The sequence below is a fragment of the Mesoplodon bidens genome (assembly GCF_964165515.1).
Source record: "Mesoplodon bidens genome assembly, chromosome: 7".
NCBI classification, from domain to species: Eukaryota; Metazoa; Chordata; class Mammalia; order Artiodactyla; family Ziphiidae; genus Mesoplodon; species Mesoplodon bidens.
In genome coordinates, this window is record NC_138164.1 from 39,176,537 (window position 1) to 39,202,212 (window position 25,676).

At 45.3% G+C, this 25,676-nt stretch overlaps 1 protein-coding gene across 5 annotated transcripts in view; it reads right to left on the reverse strand.

Annotated features, from left to right (window-relative positions):
• LOC308619852 (uncharacterized protein) overlaps window positions 1-12,180 on the reverse strand; it is an 811,674-nt gene extending 799,494 nt beyond the window's left edge. For all 5 annotated transcript variants that reach the window (XR_014016247.1, XM_081239077.1, XM_081239075.1 and 2 more), the window contains exons 1-2: window positions 11,922-12,180; window positions 10,852-10,916 (exon numbers count right to left, since the gene is read on the reverse strand). Coding sequence is in view for 4 of the 5 variants with exons in the window: in XM_081239077.1 (XP_081095203.1) it covers window positions 10,852-10,916; window positions 11,922-12,097 (241 nt within the window). In the remaining variant the exon portion in view is untranslated. The remainder of the gene's footprint in view (window positions 1-10,851; window positions 10,917-11,921) is intronic.
• Between the last annotated feature and the right edge of the window lie 13,496 nt (window positions 12,181-25,676).

Here is a 25,676-nt window from a genome sequence, read left to right on the forward strand (position 1 = left end):
ATTTTTTTGTCTCATAAATTATCATCTGAAGTGTTTATTCCTACTAATCAATTGGAACAAACTGCTTATTAATCAAACTGTAAAGTTTCACTCCTTCCTCCAGGCTCCAGAACTCGGACTCACTGTCAGACTGAGTCAACAGATAATCTCTCCTAAGAACAGGCTGACCTCAGGGTAAAATATTCTCGGATCTACCATCCACTCAAGCTACTCTTTTATCCCATTTGCCCACACCCTACCCTTAATACCCTTGTTACTTCCTCTCAAGAGAAGAAAAACCCCTTTTGATTAACCACTGAGAGGCTTGCAGATCTTAGGGTCACAGCATTCTCCCTAATGCAATAGTTCTCCTCCCCTAATTGCAATAGGCCCCTCCTCGCACTTACCCTTTTGAGTAAAGTTTCTCCTTACTGTGCTGCTATTGTTTGGGTTTTTTTAGTTGACATTGGCAACTGATAGAAGAAGTAAATATTGCTGCATCTGGATATATGTGATAATGGGAGATTGAAAACTCTAAAATTTTTATTTGATTTTTATTGGAGTATAGTTCTTTTACAATGTTGTGTTAGTTTCTTGCTGTACAGCAAAGTGAATCAGTCATACATATACATATATCTGCTCTTTTTTAGATTTCCTTCCCATTTAGGTCACCACAGAGCACTGAGTAGAGTTCCCTGTGATATACAGTAGGTTCTCATTAGTTACCTATTTTATACATAGTAGTTATATATGTCAGTCCCAATCTCCCAATTCATCCCACCCACCCCTTCCCCCCTTGGTAACCGTAAGGTTGTTCTCTACATCTGTGACTCTATTTCTGCTTTGCAAGTAAGTTCATCTCTACCATTTTTCTAGATTCCACACATAAATGGTACTGTACAATATTTGTCTTTCTCTGTCTGACTTACTTCACTCTGTATGACAATCTCTAGCTCCAACCACATCTCTGCAAATGGCACTATTTCATTCCTTTTTATGGCTGAGGAATATTCCATTGTATATATGTACCACATCTTCTTTATCCATTCTTCTGTTGATGGACATTTAGGTTCCTTCCACGTGCTGGCTATTATAAATAGTGCTGCAGTGAACATTGGGGTGCATTCATCCTTTCGAATTATGGTTTTCTTTGGATATATGCCTAGGAGTGGGATTGCTAGGTCATATGGTAGCTCTATCTTTAGTTTTTTAAGGAATCTCCATACTGTTCTCCATAGTGGCTGTACCAATTTACAGTTTCACCAACAGTGTTGGAGGGTACCCTTTTCTCCACACCCTCTCCAGCATTTATTGTCTGTAGATTTTTTGATGATGGCCATTCTGACTGGTATGAGGTGATACTTCACTGTCATTTTGATTTGCATTTCTCTAATGATTAGTGATGTTGAGCATCTTTTCATGTGTTTCTTGGCCACCTGTATGTCTTCTTTGGAGAAATGTCTATTTAGGTCTTCCACCCATTTTTTGATTGGGTTGTTTGTCTTTTTGATATTGAGCTGAATGAGCTGTTTGTGTATTTTGGAGATTAATCCCTTGTCAGTTGCTTTGTTTGAAAATATTTTCTCCCATTCTGAGGGTTGTCTTTTCAGTTTGTTTATGGTTTCCTTTGCTGTGCAAAAGCTTCTAAGTTTCATTAGGTCCCATTTATTTATTTTTGTTTTTATTTTCATTACTCTAGGCGGTGGGTCGAAAAAGATCTTGCTGTGGAAAACTGTAAATATTAAATGATTTGGTTCATTCAGTGAATTATGAGTGTTAATGAATACATTAAACAGTCCACAAAGAGAGAGTCCTTTAAGCATCTGCTGTGTGCTAGGGTTTCCTCTACTAGGCCACAATTAGAAAAATCTGTTTGCTCAAAAAGCACATAGGTCAGTACAGAAGACTAACATAAAAAACCATCATGAGGGCTTCCCTGGTGGCGCAGTGATTAAGAGTCCGCCTGCCGATGCAGGGGACGCGGGTTCGTGTCCCGGTCTGGGAGGATCCCACATGCCGCGGAGCGGCTGGGCCCATGAGCCGTGACCACTGAGTCTGTGTGTCTGGAGCCTGTGCTCCGCAACGGGAGAGGCCACAACAGTGCGAGGCCCGCGTACCGCAAAAAAAAAAAAAAAAAAAAAAAAAAAAAAAAAACCATCATGAGATGCATTGATAGAAATGTACACAAAGTGCTATGTTTACATTTGATAAAGTCATTTACTATGAGTGCCTAGGGTCTATGGCAGGAAAATGATGTGACCAGAAAAGTTTTAGAGTAAAGGTGATATCTGAGAAGACCATCAAAGAATAAACACGACTCTGTCAGATGAACAAACTGTGAAGAATCTGTATTTGGCATTGGGAACAAAGTGATCACAAAAACCCCAAGTAATACCATGGTTCCTCTGGAGAGCAAAAGTAGTTGGAACTGACTCAACTGTAGCTCACATATGTAAGACAACTGAAGGGGAGCTGGAAAGATGAGCAGATACAAAGCAGCACAGCCTTTTACAACTATGAAAGTTGGGGACTGCACAACTCCAGTGGGTACCATTCATAATAATGTCAATGTGAATGACACAAGCTGGAGTTGTGTACAGCCCTGAGCAAGACCTCTGAGCAGGTACCAAATTAGTAGAGTATTTTTATGCCAAGTGTATAAGTTAGGATGCTTTTGGTAGCAAAAAAATGGAAACCCAATCTGTCTGTCTTCAACTTCAAGAGGATTTTGGAAAGAACATCAGGGCTCATATAACAGAGGAGGACCCTATGGGGCCTTCCTAGGATAGACCCCTCCCCCATATCCTCTACTTTAGCTCCTCTCTGAAGTACATAGATAACAGTATTTGATGCACATTTCCTGCTTTACAGATGCTAAAACTCCCACCAAATGGAAGGTTAACTACTTAATGACCATGAGCACATAGCCCCCAGGCCTACTGGAGCCAAAGAATTGATGACGTTAACCCCTGTGACACTGTCCTGAAACCTCACCATCAACCAAACAGAGAACTGTGCACAAGCTGATCACATACCCTGGGACTCCCCTCCCTCACCGTGCCTTTAAAAACACTTTGCTGAAACCCATCAGGAAAATGAGGCTTTTTGAGTACTAGCTGTCCGGACTCTTTGTATGGTGCCTTACAATAAAACACGGCACTTTATTTCACCACAACCCAGTGTCAGTACATTGGGTTTATTGCACGTGGATAAGTGGACCCAAGTCTGCTTCAGTGACACTCACAATACTGCTATGGGGCTTTTGCACAGCAATGGAAACCATAAACAAGACGAAAAAACAACCCTCAGAATGGGAGAAAATATGTGCAAATGAAGCAACTGACAAAGGATTAATCTCTAAAATTTGCAAGCAGCTCACACAGCTCAATATCAAAAAAACAAACAAACTAATCCAAAAATGGGCGTAAGGCCTAAATAGACATTTCTCCAAAGAAGACATACAGATTGCCAACAAACACATGAAACGATGCTCAGCATCACTAATCATTAGAGAAATGCAAATCAAAGCTACAATGAGGTATCACCTCACACCGGTCAGAATGGCCATCATCAAAAAATCTACAGACAATAAACGCTGGAGAGGGTGTGGAGAAAAGGGAACCCTCCTACACTGTTGGTGGGACTGTAAATTGGTATAGCCACTATGGAGAACAGTATGGAGGTTCCTTAAAAAACTAAAAAAGAGAACTACCATACGACCCAGCAATCTCACTACTGGGCATATACACTGAGAAAGCCATAATTCAAAAAGAGTCATGGACCACAATGTTCATTGCAGCTGTATTTACAATAGCCACGACATGGAAGCAACCTAAGTGTCCATCAACAGATGAATGGATAAAGAAGATGTGGCACATATATACAATGGAATATTACTCAGCCACAGAAAGAAACGAAATTGAGTTATTTGTAGTGAGGTGGATGGACCTAGAGTCTGTCATACAGAGTGAAGGAAGTCAGGAAGAGAAAAACAAATACTGTATGCTAACACATATATATGGAATCTAAAAAAAAAGAGAAAGGTTCCGATAAACCAAGGAGCAGGACAGGAATAAACACACAGATGTGGAGAATGGACTTGAGGACACAAGGAAGGGGGAAGGTTAGGCTGGGACGCTGTGAGAGAGTAGCATGGACATATATACACTACCAAACACAGAGTAATAGAGAGCTAGTGGGAAGCGGCCGCATAGCACAGGGAGATCAGCTCGGTGCTTGGTGACCGCCTGGAGGGCTGGGATAGGGAGGGTGGGAGGGAGACGCAAGAGGGAGGGGATATGGGGATATATGTATACATATAGCTGATTCACTCTGTTATACAGCAGAAACTAACACACCATTGTAAAGCAATTATACTCCAAAAAAGATATTTAAAAAAAAGAAAAAGAAAATAATGGAGGGTTTGTAAAGAAAAGGGAAAAGCCAAAAAGTGCTGGATATAATTGAGGATTTCTGCATTAGGAATTCTGCAGCACTGTGAACTACAAGAAAATTGAGTAGGGGGATGAAGATGTAGGAATGTTCAACTTTTTATGAATTTAATTCCTTTTTTCACCTTTTTTTATGAGTAATGGTTAAAATTTGAATTCCTTTATAAATTACTTTTGGGTGATTAACTGTGTTTTTTAAAATGCATCTCTGTACAAAGACTCTCTCAAATTTATTATGGTGGCCTAAATAAGTTAATACATCTTGAAGGTCTTAGTGGTAAATCACCATGTTTAATTCCAAGAGAATTTAAAAGGTAAAGAAAAATTAGTTTCATAAATATTTTCAACAAGTTGACATTTATGAAAATTTTTGAAAGATGAGCAGCTATGGGCATACCACCTTATTTTAGCTGATGAACTAATGAATATAGACTTCACACATTTTCAAAGTATTGAACTGCCTTTTCTTCTATAGCAATCCGCAACATATACCAGGTTAAAAAAAACCAATAATCTTAAATCATGATTTCTTCTCTAAAATCCCCTTTCTACTCATTTATAAATCCTCCTTAATATTAATTTTTTCCTATCATATTTCTCAGCCTTGGTTATTTCATGTATTTGATGTACAAATGTATTGAACACTTACAATATGTACAAGATACTTTTTTTTTAAAGCTACATGTTAGTTGACTCTTTCGTGCTTGGCACTGGAAGATACACTGTTGGAAGATTCAGACCCTGCACTCAATTTTCTCACAGGTTCAAGAAGATTCAGACAAGTAAATCCACAATTCAACACTCTACTATAAAAGGTATGAGAAAGGGTTGCCCAGGGGGTTTTGATTGTAAAGAGCAGGAGAAACTATCTTTTCCTGGGTATGGGAGGATTCCTAGAGATGTTACCTGAGAAAAGGAAGATGAGAAGAAATTGCTAGGTGAATAAGGGATACTTTTTAGCTTTTATTTCTATTCAATTCTCACAAAAGAAGAAAAAGTCAAAAAAATAAATGAAGGTATGTGACTCTCAGAGCTCCTTAGGCTCTTTGGTATCTATATTTGTAGCTGGAGATACATGTGCCACAATTATGTTCTAAGTTAAGGGAGTCTGCGTGTGTCATGCATCAAGCATGTAGCACAAGCTCATGTTAATAAAAATAGCCAGTCAGGCATAATCAAGGTAGAAGAGCAACAACTCACTACATATTCACCGATACCTTTCCTCTAGTCTCCTCTCCTGTGTTCCTTTCACCCACCCAAATGTTTTGGTGTGTAAACTTTCCTCTCAAGACAATGGAGTCCACAGCATGGCCATCACAAGTTTGAGTGTTGAACAACAGGCGAGATCCCTAGTGAATAATTACACCCAGTTGGAGAAGACTAAACAGTGCTTGGAGCCAGGTGAGAGAAAGCGTTTGGCTTATCTGCTCTGAAATAATATCTGAAAGACTCAATCCATAAAGTTTCCATATGGTTGAAAGCAAGTTGAAGAGTGAACACTGGGTCTTAACATTGTGTGTGTGTGTGTGTGTGTATGTGTGTGTGTGTGTGTGTGTGTGTTGATTCATCAAATGTTAGGGAGAAACATTTTATGACAGAAAGAGCACTGGCCCCAGAGGCATGGGTTTAAAGTTCTGTATCTGTCACTCTCTTGACAGGAGGCTTTTTAAAAAGGTCTTTTAATGACTCAGTTAATGATTTTTTACATATGAAAAAGAATGAGCCTTTTTCAAACTTAAAAGTTTGATGATTTCATGGTCACTTTTAGTCGCAGCTTTTTAAGATTCCCCATCTAAATAAACTCTTAGGCTCCATGACGTGTGCCCAACCTAGACATGCCGAAGGGGCTTTGAAATCCTGGCCTGCTTTCAGCCAACTTTATGCATTTATATCAGCTGATTTGTTACTTGATAAAAATGTTCAGGATAATGCAGTCACTTTTTTCAATGTTGTAGAAAAGACCACTTCAGAAACAGATTACAACAGCCATGATAATGGACCGGAGTCCTGAGGCATTCAGCTGAGAATTCCATCTCCCCCTGCATGAGAGAGGCAGGTTGTTACCCTCTACAGAATCTAAGTTGGGGATTTGCTCCCTAACCCCCAACTCTGGCTAACAGCTTCCCATCAGCCTACCATCTGTGAATGAATCTGGACCTGCAGATTTATAGTCTCAGTTGGTACCGTGTCTTAGGATGTGGAGGACAGCTCGCTTATTATTCCCTAATGCTGCTGCTTCTCAATCTTAAGAGCTAACTCAAGATTTAGTGAATAATCTATACACACGTTACATGAGCTACTCAGATTCCCTCCCACATCGTGTCTTCCAGACTGAGGAGTTCTTCCACCTGCCTATTCTCAAACCCCCAACCTCACCCACACCTTCAGCTGAGGAGCTGCTTCCTCAGCTGCAATGGAAGGGGGAGGCTTCTGGAAGCCTTCCAGTGCCAAATGATGCAGGGGACACGGGTTCGTGCCCCGGACCGGGAGGATCCCACATGCCGCGGATCAGCTGGGCCCTTCAGCCATGGCTGCTGAGCCTGCACGTCCGGAGCCTGAGCTCCGAAGCAGGAGAGGAGACAACAGTGAGAGGCGCGCACACAGAAAAAAAAAAAACAACACAGGAAAGCATTGGGGCAGTAAGACGGGCAGTGGACATGAACAGGCCCTTCATACAAAAACAGAAAGACACCAGTCTGAAAAGACCACAGAATGAAGGAGTCCAACTACGTGACATTCTCGAAAGGGCAAAAATACACAGACAGTAACAAGACCAGCAGCTGTCGGGGGCCTGGGGGCACTGGGCGGGTGAACAGGTGGCCCCCAGGGATGTTTCGGGCAGTGAAATGGTTCTGGGTGGCACTGCAGTGGTGGCTGCAGGTCATCACACCTGTCCAAACCTGAACAGTAGGACACAGAGAGTGAGCCTTAATATAAACTACAGACTCCAGGGGAGAATTAGGTGTCAATGCCGATCCATCACTGAGAGGACGCGCCACACAGGCCAGAGACGTTACCAATGGGGGGAACCCAGAGGGACGGGTATAGGAAAGCGCTGTCTGCTCGATTCTGAGTCTCCTGTAACCCTAAAGCTGCGCTAAAGACTGTCCACCAATTAAAAAGAAGAAACGGCTTCTAAGCACGTGACAATACTCTCAACCTCATTCACGATTCAGAAAAACTCCAAGGGAACGTCCATACTGCTTACCGGGGCCTAGGATGAGCGGGAACACGCCGCGGCCTCGCCCCTTCCTGTCGGGCATCGCGCTGGAGCCCAGAGTCCCCCTGACTTGACCCACCGCACCCCACCCCGCGTTTCATGCCGTCCACAGTCTCTACACATGACATCTTTTGATCAGATGACTCACTGTCCCAATTACAAGGTTTCAGTTTCTGCACAGGAAGAAACCAAAACCAGCACAGAGGGGAGGCTCTTCAGTCAAACTCAGGGTCTGCCTGCCTTCACGTCCCGCTCTTCCTGACGGGAGGCCCACATCCTAAGGAGGGAGGTCCTTACCAGCACCTCAGGAGCCTCATCCAGTCCACCTCACGCTGCTCTGAGAGCCTCGCCAACCTCTGCAGTTACCCAAGTCCTGGGCACTTGAGGGCCGTCCCCCTTCCCCGAGTCACTGAGCCACGTGCTCTGACAATGCATTTAAAACCAGGCTCTCGGACTTCCCTGGTCGCACACTGGTTAACAATCCGCCTGCCAATGGTGGGCACACGGGTTCGAACACTGGTCTGGGAAGATGCCACATGCTGCGGAGCAACTAAGCCCGTGCACCACAACTACTGAGCCTGCACTCTAGAGCCTGCGTGCCACAACTACTGAGCCCACGACCCGCAACTACTGAGGCCCGCATGCCTAGAAGCTGTGCTCCACAATAAGAGAAGCCACCGCAATGAGAAGCCCGCGCACTGCCACGAAGAGTAGCCCCCGCTCACCGCAACTAGAGAACAAAGCCCGCGCGCAACAGAGACCCAACGCAGCTGAAACTGAATAAGTTAAATAGTAAACAAATAAAAAATTTAAATGAATAAATGAATAAATAAATAAATAAATGAAAGCAGGCTCTGCTTTGTCAGCACTCTGGAGTTCCCTACGTATCGACGGGCAGGATTCCCGTCCTCTCCCGTAATTACGTCTGTGAAGTGCCTTTCCCGAGGAGAACAGAAGCTCCTGGAAGCAGGGAATTGCTTCTTAAGATCACATGCACAACCTGAAGACATTTGATGCTTATGTCAAAGATAAAAGACACAACACTAGATGGTGTGAAGGGTCCTCGAGGCCAAGAGCCAGGCAAGCAGGACACTTCCTCTGGGGACCCTTCCATCAGCAGAGAAGAAAATGTCCGTGGCCAGAACTGGCACTCAATTCGCTTTGAGCTGAGCAGCACCCGTGTAATTACACAGGCTCCCCAAAGAGTAATTACTCCCACATTTAAGAAAGGAGATGGCTTTTCAGGCAGGGAAGGCAAGTACAGTCTTCCCAGCTGGATGCACTGTGTGTGCTGATGGTCACGATGGAGCTGGGCCCCAGAGCTCTGCTCTCCCCTCAACCCCCCAACCTCACCCTCACCCTCAGCTGAGGAGCTGCTTCCCTGAGAACACAGAAGCCATCGGAGGGCTTCCCCACCTGCAACCCAGCTCTGCCATCCCCTCCCCACTCCAGGACCACGGGCAGCAGCTCTCCCCTCCCCCACACGCATCTACTGGATCATTCCCACTGTTATTTCTCCCATCACAACACAACACAACACAACACAACATCCTCCCCGGACCTCAGCTCCTACCCCAGCTACTGTCCAGTTTCTATTTTCCCCGTCACAGCAAAATGTCTTGAAAAAGTTGGGACCAGAACAAACCCAGTTCTCCCACTCTCTCCTAAGCCTCTCCGATCAGGATTTTACCCCACAGATCCATCCAAACGCATCATCGGCGAGTTAGGACCTCCCCGCAGTGCTGGGCTCGATGGTTAATGGCTCCGCGGAACGGCAACCTCGTTTGTCCAGTCACCCAGGGAACCTCTAAAGTGCTTCCCACATGCAGACAAAACGCTGTGATTAATATTTTAGGAGAAATACTCAGCGTGGAGAATACACTTGAGCTGCTGGAGGAAAGAGGTAGCGGCACAGAAAAGAAGTTTCTGTAACTACAGAAATGAACAGATAAGCTGTTTTAATGGTAGCAAGTATGGGATGAAGGAGAACGAATAAAAACCATCCAGAAGATGACATTAACAAGCCTCACACTACAACGTGGTAACAGAGGATGGAGAAGGACTTTAGAATGAACTCATTTTTCTGGGCAGGTGACAGGCTGGATGATGCAACGATGAGCCGCCAGAGACAACAGGACAAGGCAAGGGGCAGGGGAGCTGTAAATAATCATTTCTGGATCTACTGGATCTAGTCACCCGAGGTGCCCTTTGGACAAACTCCATAGAGATGCTGGCAAGTGGCTGGACAGAGGCATCTGTCTGGTCCAGGTGGGAGAACTGACAGAGCTGGAGGTGAAAAGCACCAGAGGGTGAGATCAGACGGGGTGGAGAGTCATGGACCAAGGGTGAAACGACAACACACACAGAGGGCGGAAGACAGAGTCAGTCAGGAAGACAGCAAGGAGAGATCTGTCACAGAAACCCACAGAGCAGACTCTGCGGATGGCAAGGCGACAGTGGTCTGAGGTGACGACTGGCAAATCTCCACTGCTTTGTATGCTGGATGCCAGGTCACCTCAACCGGATCAGGTTCCGTGGAGGGGCAGAACCAAGACCGCAGGCTGCACGATACAATTCAGCTGGGAAACAAGAATCTTTGCCAGAGACCTCACTGCATGGTGTGTAGCGCGACCCTCTGAGATTGTAAGAGACAAAGAGCGCAATTTACTGGAAGGGTGACAAGGCTGTTCTTCCAGATGATCCTCATTGCATCCCTCGACTGAGCACTGAAAACAATGTACCTATGTGACAACGGTGTTCTACTGAACAGACAACTTATATGCACTGAGTGCTCCCTGGACAGCACGCTCTCGGCTTACAGGAAGCACGAGGAAGGCACCAACGTCAACACGTTAGGGGCTGTCGCTCAGGAAGGCTCGCGGCCTACAGCGGGATCCTCAGGGAAACCTTTTAACGCTCGAGAACAAAAGTGATTTGGCAGGACCATATAAGTCAAGCAAGGGATGGTGTTCTGCCACAAATGTCAAGAACACGAGGCTTGTACTGTGGCTCTAAGAGGATCCTGGGATCTACACGTAGAACTTGCCAGAAACACTTGGTGCTGACCTGCTCCTCTACACTTTGTCTAACCACATCTTTTACCTACTCCTACTTTCCCATTTTAACTTTTGAACTATTCGCCTCCCAAGGTGTTATCACAAAAGAACAGCAGCAGGTAAATACGTAAACAGCAAAACTCACCAGAGGCTGACTCATTTTCCGCTGCTCTTGGAACAACGTGCAGGACTGTGACAGTGGAGGCGGACCTGGAGAAGGAAAACGCAGGCAGTGAAGCTACGACTGAAGCGGCTCGGGGTGCACGAGCACCCGCCCCGCGCTCCACAAGAGACACCTGTGGGAGACCCGTCCTTTCACCTTCAGAAGGGCCTGTGAGAATAAGGAGGGAGCAACCACCCTCAGGTCTGTAACTCCCACGTGACTCTGGTACCTGAGGGGATACTTTATTTTTCCGTAGCGAGTGTACATTGAATCCTATTAAAATAAACCTCCGTCATTAAATATGAAATTAAAAAACGCTTATAGTTTATCTCTTCTCAGTCTGTTAACAACTTAGATCAGAACATCCACAGGATACCCAGAATAAAGGGACACACTCAGGTGCGTTTCAGTCTTGCAATGATTTATACAAACTTTACAAACTTAAGTGCGACGCTCGAAAACATCTTTTATTAAAGCTGACTTTAAGTGGACAGAACACCTGCCCTAGGAGTTTGGAGTCCTGTGAGCGACCCCACGTGCACACCCGGTGAGGGTCTAGGACAAGTCATCTCCCTTCTCAGGCCCCATCGCTTCCTTCCTCACCCGAGGCAGCAGGACAGAAGCCCTGCAGACTCATCCTGCACCGATTACACTGTGCGACTCCACAGGGCACAACCCAGGGGGGCGGCGGACGCTTACATTACACAACCAAGGTGCTGACGCGCCTTGAGTCACACGTGCGAGATGCCGAGACGGAGACAGGAGGGGGAGGAGGAGGAGGAGGATAGGGGTTGGACGGAGGGGAGGACGCGGCACGTCCCGGCCGAGCCTGTGGACCCTGCTCCCCCAGGACACCCAGAGCTCACAAGTCCCAGGGGAGCCCCATCCGGAGCAGCCAGCCCTGTCCTCCAGCCCGGCCCCTCCACCTCCGGGAAGCGGTCAAACCCTCCAGGTGGCTCTACCGCGGGGCCCGGGGCGGGCTACCCCAAGCCCTGCTCTTCAAGGGCCGCAGGCTCCACAACCAACTACAGGCCTGCAGACGCAACACCTACCCCGTCGGGACTCGCTCACCGGCCCCGGGCTCCCGAGGCTCCGGTCCGGGGGCTGCTCCTCGGGCGCGCTCCTCTCTCGGGGTCCCTCCGCTCCGCCTCCCGAGACCACTGGGCCAGAGGAGCCGGCTCTGGGCCCACGTCCCTCCCGGGACCTCGCTTGGCCCCGCGCTGCACATGGTCGGGCACTGCACCGCTGCCGGCCGCCCGGCCACTCCGGCCCAAACGCGGGCTCCGCGGCTCGAGCTCGGAGGTCACAGTTCCAGCCTCCACCCGGCCCACGCGAACCCTCGCCCGCACAGCCCGCTCCCGCGGGCTGCCTGCCGGCCCGGACAGCGTACCGCCCCGCAGGCCCCGAAATGCTCGCCCGCAAGAGGCCAAGACGGGGGAACGACGGCCAGCGACGACCTGGGCACGCACAGGAAGCGGGGGCGGTGCGGCGGCGGTGCGCGTGCGCCAACACGCACAAATCATGAGGCGCACCTGCGCAGGCGGACGCCCGAAGTCCGCCTGCCAAAGCCCGCCAGGAGCACGGGACAAGTACCCGGACTCCAGAAGCCTCCCCGAAGTCTCCGTGCCGTCAAGATAGTGAGCGTATGAAATGTCTCCTTCTCATCTGGCGCTCAAGTGCTGCTGTGCTGCGAGGCTGTGCCGCCTGGACCAGGGACTCCATTGCCCATTTGTCTTCACTCCTGTTAGGGATCAAGGAAAGGTGTGGCCTCAAGTGGGGGCTGTGTGATGGTCTCCAGGCTCCCTGGTCCTTTCCCGGCCCTGGGACATTTCGGGTTACATCTGAGATTCCCCCACCACCAGGAGAGGGGAAGGAGGGTATCATGTTCGCTTAACTGAAACGCTACAACTTTCATTCAAATCCTAGAATACAATAAATGCCCAGCCATGACACAAACTAATATTGCCCACGGAAGGAAAAGAAAATAGAAACTGTAGCTGTTTAGATTACACAACCAACGCATTAAAAACTGTACGAAAATCAGAACGTACACACAAACCGAAAACAGAAAACAGATACCTGGGATCTTACCTCTTATACAGGATACTGTTTATGTTAGGTAAAAATATCATTTTTCAAAAATGGAATCAGAAGGGTAATGATTTATCACTATTTATCACTGGGGGTGAAATAATATAACTGTGTTCTTGGCCAACTGTTCCTTAAAAGCTGCTAGGGGAAAAGGTAAAAATAAAATCTCCAGGGACTTCCCTGGTGGTCCAGTGGTGAAGACTCCTAGTTTCCACTGCAGGGGGCACGTGTTTGACTCCTGGTTGGGGAACTAAGATCCCGCATGCTGTGCAGCACAGTCTCATTAATTAATTAATTAACGAACACACAAAATAAAAATAAAAAATCTCTCGCCAACCGAGAAAATCCTCTCCACAAATGTAGAGAGAAAGAAAACGGTTTTACTGTTGAATAACCATTAAACCAGACTGTGCTGTGCACCCACAGGTGAACCACTAATGTTTGTGCAAATGAAATCAACCTCACCTTTTTTTTTTTATAGCTCAGCAGATAAAATCTGTTGCATACAAGTTCTCAAGATAAACGGGAACTTGCCTCATGGGAATAGACTTGACACCACCATAAAAATGGCATACATTCTTTCAGAGTACATCCTAAATTCACCTGGTCATCTCGGTGGTTGTCCATGCTAGTTAATACCCTTTATCCAAAGGAGAAAGACAACTTCTCCTATCTCTAGGACAAGCACGTACTTATAGCTCAGAGGAAAGTGCCTAACACCTAGCCTAAACTCCCCTGGTGACAGAGAGATAAAGAAGATAGCTCTCAGGTCCTTAACATAAACATTCCTGGGTTGTAATGCTGGCAAGAGACTGATTTAGCTTTTAAAAAGATTTAGATACTTACGAAAGGGACAGAGGAAGTATTTCTATTACAAGCGTCTTGAGGAAATCCTCTAAAAACGGAAATAAGTGATGATTCATGCAAATGAATAAGCACCTAACCCATTCCTGATTTCCCCAGCTGAACTGCCACATTAAATGAATCCTGCACAAAATGTGTGCTTCTCCAAAACTGCTCTTGGAAGTGGCTGCTTAGAGCCACGAATGGTCTTTTCCAGTTCTTGCTGCTGCTGACTGTGGCCTCTGCCTGAATTCTCACCGATGAAATGCTGCTTGTGTGGGAATGACAGCGACCACACCTCCTCTGAGCCTGAGCCTGGCAAACCTCCAGGGCGCATTTCTCGCATTTTCCAAGTTCACCACGTAAGGACATCAGCTACACGGAGTACCTTGCTGGGAAGCGCCTTGGAAGGGCAGTGCGCCCATGAGCACGCCACCAGGCCTCCAGTTCTCACCTCACCCACATGCACTGACCGTGTCTCAGCAGAAGACTGGGGTGGCCTGTGAACCCCAGCTGCTGTGCCCACCTCAACACCTCACTCTATCCCTCCAGCCCAGAGACATGCTGGGCTCCCCAGCCCCCTGCCCTGGACACTCTCTGGAAGTCTTTCTATTACAAGCTGTCTTGAGGAAATGCTCTAAAAAAGGGAATAATAAGTACGGAGTCATCCCAATGAACAGGATGTCCAGCAGTGAGGTGATGTCTCTCACGACTCTCCCCTCTCTCCAAAAGGCGAAAAACTGTCATTTCATACATTTCCCCCTTTTTAAAGTTGTTGAAGCTAGGAGGGTAAACCTGGACCCTGCGATTTCACCTTGACCAGAAGCAGCAATGGCCACCTTTTAGTTTGCTTTCATTAAGATCTCTTCATATATATGGAGATTTACAATATAAAGCTTTCTCTTTTTGTATCTGCATTTCTATTAAATACAGATATTTTCCCTACTTTGTCACTTATCTATTTTTATTGAAGTATACTTCGTTTGCAATATTTCAGGTGTACAGCAAAGTGACTCAGTTACATGTATTTATGTAAGAATATATGTATTCTTTTTCAGGTTCTTTTTTCCATTATGGGTTATTACAAGATATTGAACATAGTTCCCTGGGCTATACAGTAGGTCCTTACTGTTTATCTATTTTACATATAAAAGTGTGTATCTGTCAATCCCTGTTCTTTCTCTTTTTAACTTAATTTTTTACTCTCACATTCTGTTATACAGACACTTAAAAAGATATTTTGTGTTCAAATCTTTCACTTTCACTTCATACTTTTCATCAGCTTGGACACTGTACTTGAAGAAGCCTTTCCCATCCTGCATTTCCTAAGTAGTTGCCTGTGTTTTCTCCTGTTTATTTTGGGTCTCTTAACATACCAATTTTATCAAGATAACTGGCACCCATCTTCAGGATTTGTAAAATCATTTTCCTCTTAAAGTCTCTCAACCATTTTTTTCAACACTAACACATCTACCACAACCAGGAAACGCACTGTTTAAGAAGAAAACTCAAGTTTGTAATCTAACAGAAAAGGACAGGCTCTTCTTTGAAGCTCAGCGACACGTCTTAATTTAAAGGCAGGGGAGGGACTTCCCTGGTGTTCCAGTGGTAAAGAATTCGCCTTCTAATACAGGGTACGTGGGTTCAAAGCCTGGGAACACTGGTCCGGGAGCTAAGATCCCACACGCCACGGGGCAATTAAGCCCGCGTGCTGCAATTAGACACGATGCAGCCTAAGAGAGATAAATAATTTTTTACAAATAAAACTAAAAAAATAAAGGCAGGGGAAGCAGGAAAGTGACCGTCTCATGTGAATTCCTTCTTATTCAAAATACAGGTCGTAGCAGTTTACTTGGGCTGCGTCACAAAATACGACACACTGGCGGGCTTAAGCAACACAAATGCACTGTCTGACATTTACGCAGGCTGCAAGTCTGAGATCAAGGTGTCAGCAGGGTTGGTCCCCTCTGAGGGCTGTACGGGAGGATGTGCTCCAGGCTTCCTGGTGGAGAGGGCGGTTTCCTCACAAGCACATGCACTATGTATGTAGCAGGTAGGTGCCTGGGCTGAACTCCGATCCCAGGGCTGCTCATCCGCAGCAGCACCAGGCCGCTGGAGGGCTTGTCACGGACCCGTTGGCAGGAGGACTGCAGGCTGACACAGACGTCTGCTCAGCTGTGGACCCATGGCCCGGCCACAGCCCTGCCAGAGGCTGCCTGGTTGAAATCCAGGTCACGGTTCACCTCCCTCCTGCTTATTGCATTCAACGATGCCTTGAAGACCCCCTACTGCACCAGCCTGGGTGGCACATCCCACCCAGTCATTTCCACATCAGAAGCATGTCCATTGAGAAGGTTAAAATTAGGCCCTGGCTCAGTGCTGTGGAATTAGAATCTGTGAGGCTGGGTCCAGGCATCTGTGTTGGAATATTTTCTCCACGGGACTCTCATGCCCAAAGGACTGTATTGACAAAGCCCTTCTGCCTCACCCCACTGATAGTTCTGCACTAGAGCTACAGCCGTTGTTGTATTAAACTGCATCCGCAGGAGGAAGAGAGAGGAGGAGAGGTGACAGTTCTGCTGATCTCCAAACACGCTGTTACGGAACCACACTTGGGTCCACTCGCCCGCACGCACTAAAGCCCATCGACGGACACGGGTCACGGTGAAGGAAAGTGCCGCGTTTATGGCAGGGCAACAAGCAAGGGGTCCAGGTATCTAGGGCTCAAAAGGCCCCCACTCCCCCGTGGCTTTCAGGGAAAGGTGTTTACAGATGGGGTGAGGCTGTTGGTGGGAATGTACACTGGTGCTGCCGCTATGCAGAACAGTGTGGAGGTTCCTCAAAACACTAAAGCTAGAGCTACCGTAGGACCCAGCAATCCCACTCCTGGGCATATACCCAGAGAAAACCATAATTCAAGAAGACACACGCACCCCAATATGTATAGCAGTACGATTTACAATAGCCAAGACATGGAAGCAACTTAAATGTCCATCGACAGAGGAATGGATAGGGAAGATGTGGTACATATGTGTGATGGAATACTACTCAGCCATAAAAAAGAATGAGATTATGCCATGTGCGGCAACATGGATGGACCTAGAGATTATCAGACTAAGTGAAGGATGTCAGACAAAGACAAATACCATACGCTACCACTCCTATGTGGAATCTAAAACAGTGATACGAATGAACTTCTGAACAGAACGGAAACAGACTCACAGACATAGAAAAAAAACTTATGTTTACCAAAGGGAAAAGGTGGGGGAGAGGGATAGATCAGGAGGTTGGGGCTAACATATGCACACAACTATATATAAAACAGGACATCAACAAGGACCTCCTGTAGAGCACAGGGATCTCTACTCAATATTCTGTAGTAACCTAGGGAGTTCCCTGGTGGCCCAGAGGTTAGGATTCTGGTCTTTCACGGCCGTGGCCCGGGTTCAATCCCTGGTCAGGGAACTGAGATCCTACAAGCCACACAGCACCACGAAATAAAAGCAAAATTCGGTAATAACCTAAATGGGAAAACAATCTGAAAAAGAATAGATATCTGTGTCCATATAACTGAATCACTTTGCTGTACACCGGAAACTAACACAACACTGTAAATCAACTATACTCCCAATATAAAATTTAAAAAATGTTTAAAGTGAATTACAAACGAGTGGGGTGAGGGAGAGGAGGTTGAGGGGTGTGTGGTCAGCTTGTGGACATTCTTCCGATTGGTTGGTGGTGAGGTAATCTGAGGTCAACATCATCAACCGGCTGGTTCCAGCTGGTCTGGGGTCTACATGCTTGTGGGCAGCATGCAGTTACCTTCCTCCCCCCTGCTGGGGGCTTCAGTCTCTGCAAAACAGCTCCAAGGACGTGGCTCAGAACAGTATCTACAGCCCTTGAGGAGGAACTAAAGGTCCTTGACTTTGTTTAACGGCTACACTAGTATTATTTGGTCTTCTGGGACTCTTGTCCTTTCTTTTGGCACTTTCTCCCTTCTCTGATTAAATTGTTTGTTTCCAACTCACGGAAGGCTAGGAGGCTAAAATTTTCTAAAGACAAGAAGCAGGCAGAAGACATGGGGAGAATCCGTCCCAGGAAGGCCCCACAAGGTCCTGCTCACTTACAACATCACATTCAATCTGGGCTGCTTACGCCATTTTTGGACAACATACCAACACATCTTAAGATGGGTCCCACCCGACTGTTGCACATTTGGACAAGGTGCGGTGGGGTGGGATTATGCAAATCCAGATCTGAAGACTAGATAAAGCAATCAGGGTATTTCACAGTATACAAGAGAAATTTTCATGGGGACAGAATACCAACCTTCTAATATTTGAAAGCCTGTTAGCCAAGAGGGAGAGTGAACTTCTGTTTTGTTATACAAGGACCCAATCAGCTGTGATGGTTGAAAGCATGATGAACGCAAATCTGAATTCATTTGCCTCCTAACAATGCAACGTCTACAGCAGAGGGACACAGGTCCTCAAGCAGCAGTGCTTTTCCCAGCAGTGCAGACCCTGAGGAGAGCCAGGCTGTGGCAGCTCTGGAGGACCTCAGACACTCTTTGCACGGCCTCTGAGACCTAGAACATCTCAGAAAGTCCACGAGTGCAAACCAAAGAGACACTCAGTCCCTGCACCTTGGATGAACTGATTTGACTCTACGTATGCATTGCTTGGGCTAATTAGAAATATGGAAGTGATCAGAAGACAGAATAAACCTCTGGGCACATCCTGAACAACAGAGATACTTCTCATCAAAGTCCAAACAATAATTCAAAAGCAAGATTCAGAGCCAAAATGTGGAAACAAACCAAGTGTTCACTGACAGATGAATGGATCAAGAAAATGTAGTGTGTATATTCACACAACAGATATTATTCACCCACAAACAGGAAGGAAAGTTTCTAATTGATACAAAGACCATTTATGTATTTTTCAAAGATTGACATTTCTTTGTATGAACAGTGAAAATTTAACAATTCCACTTTTAAGAGGAAAGGTTAGTGTTTCTTTGTAGAAACAATTAAGTCTCAGCAGTAGAGGCATAAGCACACACGTGCACACAGAGTAAACAGAATAGCGCCCCGCTACCTCCCCGCAATCTGATCCCCCGATGAGCCCTGCTGATTCTCCCTCCAAATTTAGAGAACCTGTTTACTTCTCTCCATCTTCTCAGACATCGTCTTCCTGGACTACCACGGCAAATTCCTAACCTTATGTGGGTCTCCCAACTTCCACTCTTACTGAATCCCCACCCCATCCATTTATGCAGCAGCCAAAATCAATTGTTCCTCTTTCAGTGCAAACTGGATCAGGACACCTCTCATTCACTGCTTTCCCACTGCACTTGGCAAACATCTGAACTTCTTCAGACCCACGGTTTTATTTCCTTCTCACTCACTGTGTACTGTCCACACTGGCTTTGGGGTCTAGGAAGGAAATTTTGACACAGGCTACCACACAGATGACACGCGAAGACATTAAGCTAAGTGGATAAGTCAGATACAAATGGACAAATGTTACATGATTCCACTTCTGTGAGGTCCCCAGATGGGTCAAATTCATAGAGACAGAAAGTGGAGTGGTGGGTGTCAGGGGCTGGGAGGGGGGTGGGGAGTCAGTGTTTAATGGGGACAGAGTTTCACTTGGACAGGATGAAAACATTCTGGAGATGGATGGTCGGGATGGTTGCACAACAATGAGAATTCTTGTTTTCCTTCCTTAAGATTTTTGTTTTACTTATTTTTGGCTGCGTTGGGTCTTCCTTGCTGGGCGCAGGCTTTCTCTAGTCGCAGCGAGCGGGGGCTACTCTTCGGTGCAGTGTACAGGCTTCTCATTGAGGTGGCTTCTCTTTGCGGCAGAGCATGGGCCCTAGGCGCGTGGGCTCAGTAGTTGTGGCTCGCGGGCTGAGGAGTTATGGCTTGCAGGCTCAGTAGTTGTGGCGCACGGGCGTTAGGTGCTCCGCGGTATGTGCGATCTTCCCGGACCAGGGCTCGAACCTGTGTCCCCTGCATCGGCAGGCGGATTCTTGACCACTGTGCCACCAGGGAAACCCAAGAAAAAAAGCAAGACTCAGACCCCAAGGGGAGGAGTGGAAGTACGAGTTGGGAGGTTCAGAAGAAGCTTCCAGTGACACTGCATGACCCTGAGTTGGCTATTTTCTTCTCTGCATCTCGGCTACCATATACTTCCTACCCTCATAGAAAAATAACCTGTCTGGAATTGGAAATTTTTCCATTTAGTCTTTTTGTGCATGTGACATTTTTATTCAGAAAAATAATCTGTGTTGAACTGGAGTTTTTTCCATTTAGTATTTTGTACATGTGACATTTTTATTCAGGTAGTGAAATCTCTGGGTCAACAGTGATACCACATTCTCAAGATTTTGATAAGTAGACTAGAACTTCTTAACTGGAATCAAGGGGCAGGCTTTGGACAATCCATGGACTTTGTGACATCCAAAGGTGCCCTTTTTGTGTGTGTGTGTGTGTGTGTGTGTGTGTGTGTGTGTTTGTAGACACCCTTTGAAGGGTCGTGAGCACCTGTAGTTTTCTATGATTTTAGCTTCTCCAAATGGCTCTTGGACTCAAAGGTGCCTGAGGGGAGCGGACGTGTACTCCCCCAGTACAGAATTCTGAACGCAGTGTCAGTAAACATTCAGCCAAAGAGCTTTGCCAAATTGCGTGTTTTAACGTAACTTTTTAATCCACTGAGTCGATGTACCTGGGATCTTTTTTTACATACTTATCTCACTCTTTATTTATTTTTTTTTGGGGGGGGGTACGCGGGCCGCTCACGGTTGTGGCCTCTCCTGTTGCGGAGCACAGGCTCCGGACGTGCAGGCTCAGCGGCCATGGCTCATGGGCCCAGCCACTCCGCGGCATGTGGGATCTTCCCGAACCGGGGTACCAACCCGTGTCCCCTGCATCGGCAGGTGGACTCTCAACCACTGCACCACCACGGAAGCCATTATCTCACTCTTATAAGGCTGAAACGTTGCTGCTTCCCCTAAGTTTCCTTGTCCCTCTCCCCACTCTCCCACCAGGCCGTGGAAGAGGAATGGGAGGGAGAGGGAGAGTCCAGCAGGGAGAGGACAGTGCACCTGCTGGGAAGCGGTAAAGAGGGGTCCAGGGTGGGAGGGAGGGAGACACAAGAGGGAGGGGATATGGGAACAGGTGTATATGTATAACTGATTCGCTTTGTTATAAAGCAGAAACTAATACGCCATTGTGAATCAACTGTACTCCAATAAACTCATAAAAAAAATTAGAACTACCATATGACACAGCATTTTCATTCCTGGATATATATCGAAAAAATAAAACCAAAAAACATTAATTTGAAAAGATATATGCACCCTAATGTTCATGGCAGCATTATTTACAATTGACAACATATGGAAGCAAGCTAAGTGTTTATTAAGAGATGAATGGGTAAGGAAGATGTGATATATATACACACAATGGAATACTACTTAGCTAAAAAAAAATTTTGTTTGAATTGAAATTGTATCAAGTATCTTTTCCGACCACAATGCTATGAGACTAGACATCAATTACAGGAAAAGAGCTGTAAAAAAATACAAACACATGGAGGCTAAAGAATACACTACTCAATAACGAAGTGATCACTGAAGAAATCAAAGAGGAAATTAAAAAATACCTAGAAACAAATGACAATGGAGACACGACGACCCAAAACCTATGGGATGCAGCAAAAGCAGTTCTAAGAGGGAAGTTTATAGCAATACAATCCCACCTTAAGAAACAGGAAACATCTCGAATAAATAACCTAACCTTGCACCTAAAGCAATTAGAGAAAGAAGAACAAAAACATCCCAAAGTTAACAGAAGGAAAGAAATCATAAAAATCAGATCAGAAATAAATGAAAAAGAAATGAAGGAAACGATAGCAAAGATCAATAAAACTAAAAGCTGGTTCTTTGAGAAGATAAACAAAATTGATAAACCATTAGCCAGACTCATCAAGAAAAAAAGGGAGAAGACTCAAATCAATAGAATTAGAAATGAAAAAGGAGAAGTAACAACTGACACTGCAGAAATACAAAAGATCAGGAGAGATTACTACAAGCAACTCTATGCCAATAAAATGGACAACCTGGAAGAAATGGACAAATTCTTAGAAATGCACAACCTGCAAAGACTGAATCAGGAAGAAATAGAAAATATGAACAGACCAATCACAAGCACTGAAATTGAAACTGTGATAAAAAATCTTCCAACAAACAAAAGCCCAGGACCAGATGGCTTCACAGGCGAATTCTATCAAGCATTTAGAGAAGAGCTAACACCTATCCTTCTCAAACTCTTCCAAAATATAGCAGAGGGAGGAACACTCCCAAACTCATTCTACAAGGCCACCATCACCTTGATACCAAAACCAGACAAGGATGTCACAAAGAAAGAAAACTACAGGCCAATATCACTGATGAACATAGATGCAAAAATCCTCAACAAAATACTAGCAAACAGAATCCAACAGCACATTAAAAGGATCTTACACCATGATCAAGTGAGGTTTATTCCAGGAATGCAAGGATTCTTCAATATACGCAAATCAATCAACGTGATACACCATATTAACAAATTGAAGGAGAAAAACCATATGATCATCTCAATAGATGCAGAGAAAGCTTTCGACAAAATTCAACACCCATTTATGATAAAAACCCTGCAGAAAGTAGGCATAGAGGGAACTTTCCTCAACATAATAAAGGCCATATATGACAAACCCACAGCCAGCATCGTCCTCAATGGTGAAAAACTGAAACCATTTCCACTAAGATCAGGACCAAGACAAGGTTGCCCACTCTCACCACTCTTATTCAACCTAGTTTTGGAAGTTTTAGCCACAGCAATCAGAGAAGAAAAGGAAATAAAAGGAATCCAAATCAGAAAAGAAGAAGTAAAGCTGTCACTGTTTGCAGATGACATGATACTATACATAGAGAATCCCAAAGATGCTGCCAGAAAACTACTAGAGCTAATCAATGAATTTGGTAAAGTTGCAGGATACAAAATTAATGCAAAGAAATCTCTGGCATTCCTATATACTAATGATGAAAAATCTGAAAGTGAAATCAAGGAAACACTCCCATTTACCATTGCAACAAAAAGAATAAAATATCTAGGAATAAACCTACCTAAGGAGACAAAAGACCTGTATGCAGAAAATTATAAGACCCTGATGAAAGAAATTAAAGATGATACAAATAGATGGAGAGATGTACCATGTTCTTGGATTGGAAGAATCAACATTGTGAAAATGACTCTACTACCCAAAGCAATCTACAGATTCAATGCAATCCCTATCAAACTACCACTGACATTTTTCACAGAACTAGAACAAAAAATTTCACAATTTGTATGGAAACACAAAAGACCCCGAATAGCCAAAGCAATCTTGAGGACGAAAAATGGAGCTGGAGGAATCAGGCTCCCTGACTTCAGACTATACTACAAAGCTACAGTAATCAAGACAGCATGGTACTGGCACAAAAACAGAAAGATAGATCAATGGAACAGGATAGAAAGCCCAGAGATAAACCCACGCACATATGGTCACCTTATCTTTGATAAAGGAGGCAGGAATGTACAGTGGAGAAAGGACAGTCTCTTCAATAAGTGGTGCTGGGAAAACTGGATAGGGACATGTAAAAGTATGAGATTCGATCACTCCCTAACACCATACACAAAAATAAGCTCAAAATGGATTAAAGACCTAAATGTAAGGCCAGAAACTATCAAACTCTTAGAGGAAAACATAGGCAGAACACTCTATGACATAAATCACAGCAAGATCCTTTTTGACCCTCCTCCTAGAGAAATGGAAATCAAAACAAAAATAAACAAATGGGACCTAATGAAACTTAAAAGCTTTTGCACAGCAAAGGAAACCATAAACAAGACCAAAAGACAACCCTCAGAATGGGAGAAAATATTTGCAAATGAAGCAACTGACAAAGGATTAATCTCCAAAATTTATAAGCAGCTCATGCAGCTCAATAACCAAAAAACAAACAAAATCCAAAAATGGGCAGAAGACCTAAACAGACATTTCTCCACAGAAGGTATACAGACTGCCAACAAACACATGAAAGGATGCTCAACATCTTTACTCAGTAGAGAAATGCAAATCAAAACTACAATGAGATATCATCTCACACCAGTCAGAATGGCCATCATCAAAAAATCTAGAAACAATAAATGCTGGAGAGGGTGTGGAAAAAAGGGAACACTCTTGCACTGCTGGTGGGAATGTGAATTGGTACAGCCACTATGGAGAACGGTATGGAGGTTCGTTAAAAAACTACAAATAGAACTACCATATGACCTAGCAATCCCACTACTGGGCATATACCCTGAGAAAACCATAATTCAAAAAGAGACATGTACCAAAATGTTCATAGCAGCCCTATTTACAATAGCCCGGAGATGGAAACAACCTAAGTGTCCATCATCGGATGAATGGGTAAAGAAGATGTGGCACATATATACAATGGAATATTACTCAGCCATAAAAAGAAACGAAATTGAGCTATTTGTAATGAGGTGGATGGACCTAGAGCCTGTCATACAGAGCGAAGTAAGTCAGAAAGAGAAAGACAAATACTGTATGCTGACACATATATATGGAATTTAAGAAAAAAAATGTCATGAAGAACTTAGGGGTAAGACAGGAATAAAGACACAGACCTACTAGAGAATGGACTTGAAGATATGGGGAGGCGGATGGCTAAGCTGTGACAAAGTGAAAGAGCGGCATGGACATATATACACTACCAAACGTAAGGTAGATAGCTAGTGGGAAGCAGCCGCGTAGCACAGGGAGATCAGCTTGGTGCTTTGGGACCGCCTGGAGGGGTGGGATAGGGAGGGTGGGAGGGAGACGCAAAAGGGAGGGGATATGGGAACATATGTATAACTGATTAAATTTGTTATAAAGCAAAAAAAATAAAAAAATAAAGATGAAAAAAAAAAAGAATAAAATTTTGCCATTTATGACAATAAAAAAGAGGGGTCCGGATACCTTGAGGGGGGTTTTGGAGGACGGGCAGAGGTTGGGTCAGTGGCAGGAGATACCATTTACCCCGATCCCTGGGACAAGTGCACGCATAGGTCTGACAGTTACTTGTGTTTTCCTTCAAACTTGTTTCCTTCAAACTCTGATGATGACATCAGAGGCTTCCGACCTTCCCGATTGGATGGACCAGACTCCTTGGTGCTTGGCAGCAGTAGTAGACAACAGAATCTCGCCAGAGCTTCTCTCCACTGACAGTTGCCCCGCAGCTTGGAGAAGGGACGACCACTTGTGTTTAGCCCAAGTCCAGAAGAAGAGTTGGGACAAAGCAGAGTCTAGGCTTCGAGGAAGGGAAGAGTCTGGGAGACATCAGGGACAATTGTCAACCGACTTCCCAGGCTGAGGAGCTGAACTCCCAGTCCAGCTCTTCAGGGTACCCCATGGAGTTGACTGTCTATGAAGAAAGCCCAGGACCATCAGGTGAGGGAGCTGGCATGAGAAGGAATTTCAGAGATTTGACCAGTGAGGAAAGGGTACAGAGGTCGGGAAGGAGCACCTGCATAAGGTGCCTATGAAAGAAAGGAGACATTCAGAGAGCCAGGGATTGAGGGAGGAGAGCACAGGAGCTGGGGACACGGGAACACCTGGGGAGCAAGAAACAGGGTTAGGAGATGAGATCCAAGGATGAGAGAAGAGGAGAGAGGAAACAAGGGGAGGGTTCTTTTTTTTTATTCCTGGTGGGAGAAATTATCTACCATGAGAAAGAGTTTTGAGAACGGGAAGCTGGACAAATGACAAAAAGAGTCAGGGGAGGGATAGGTAGAT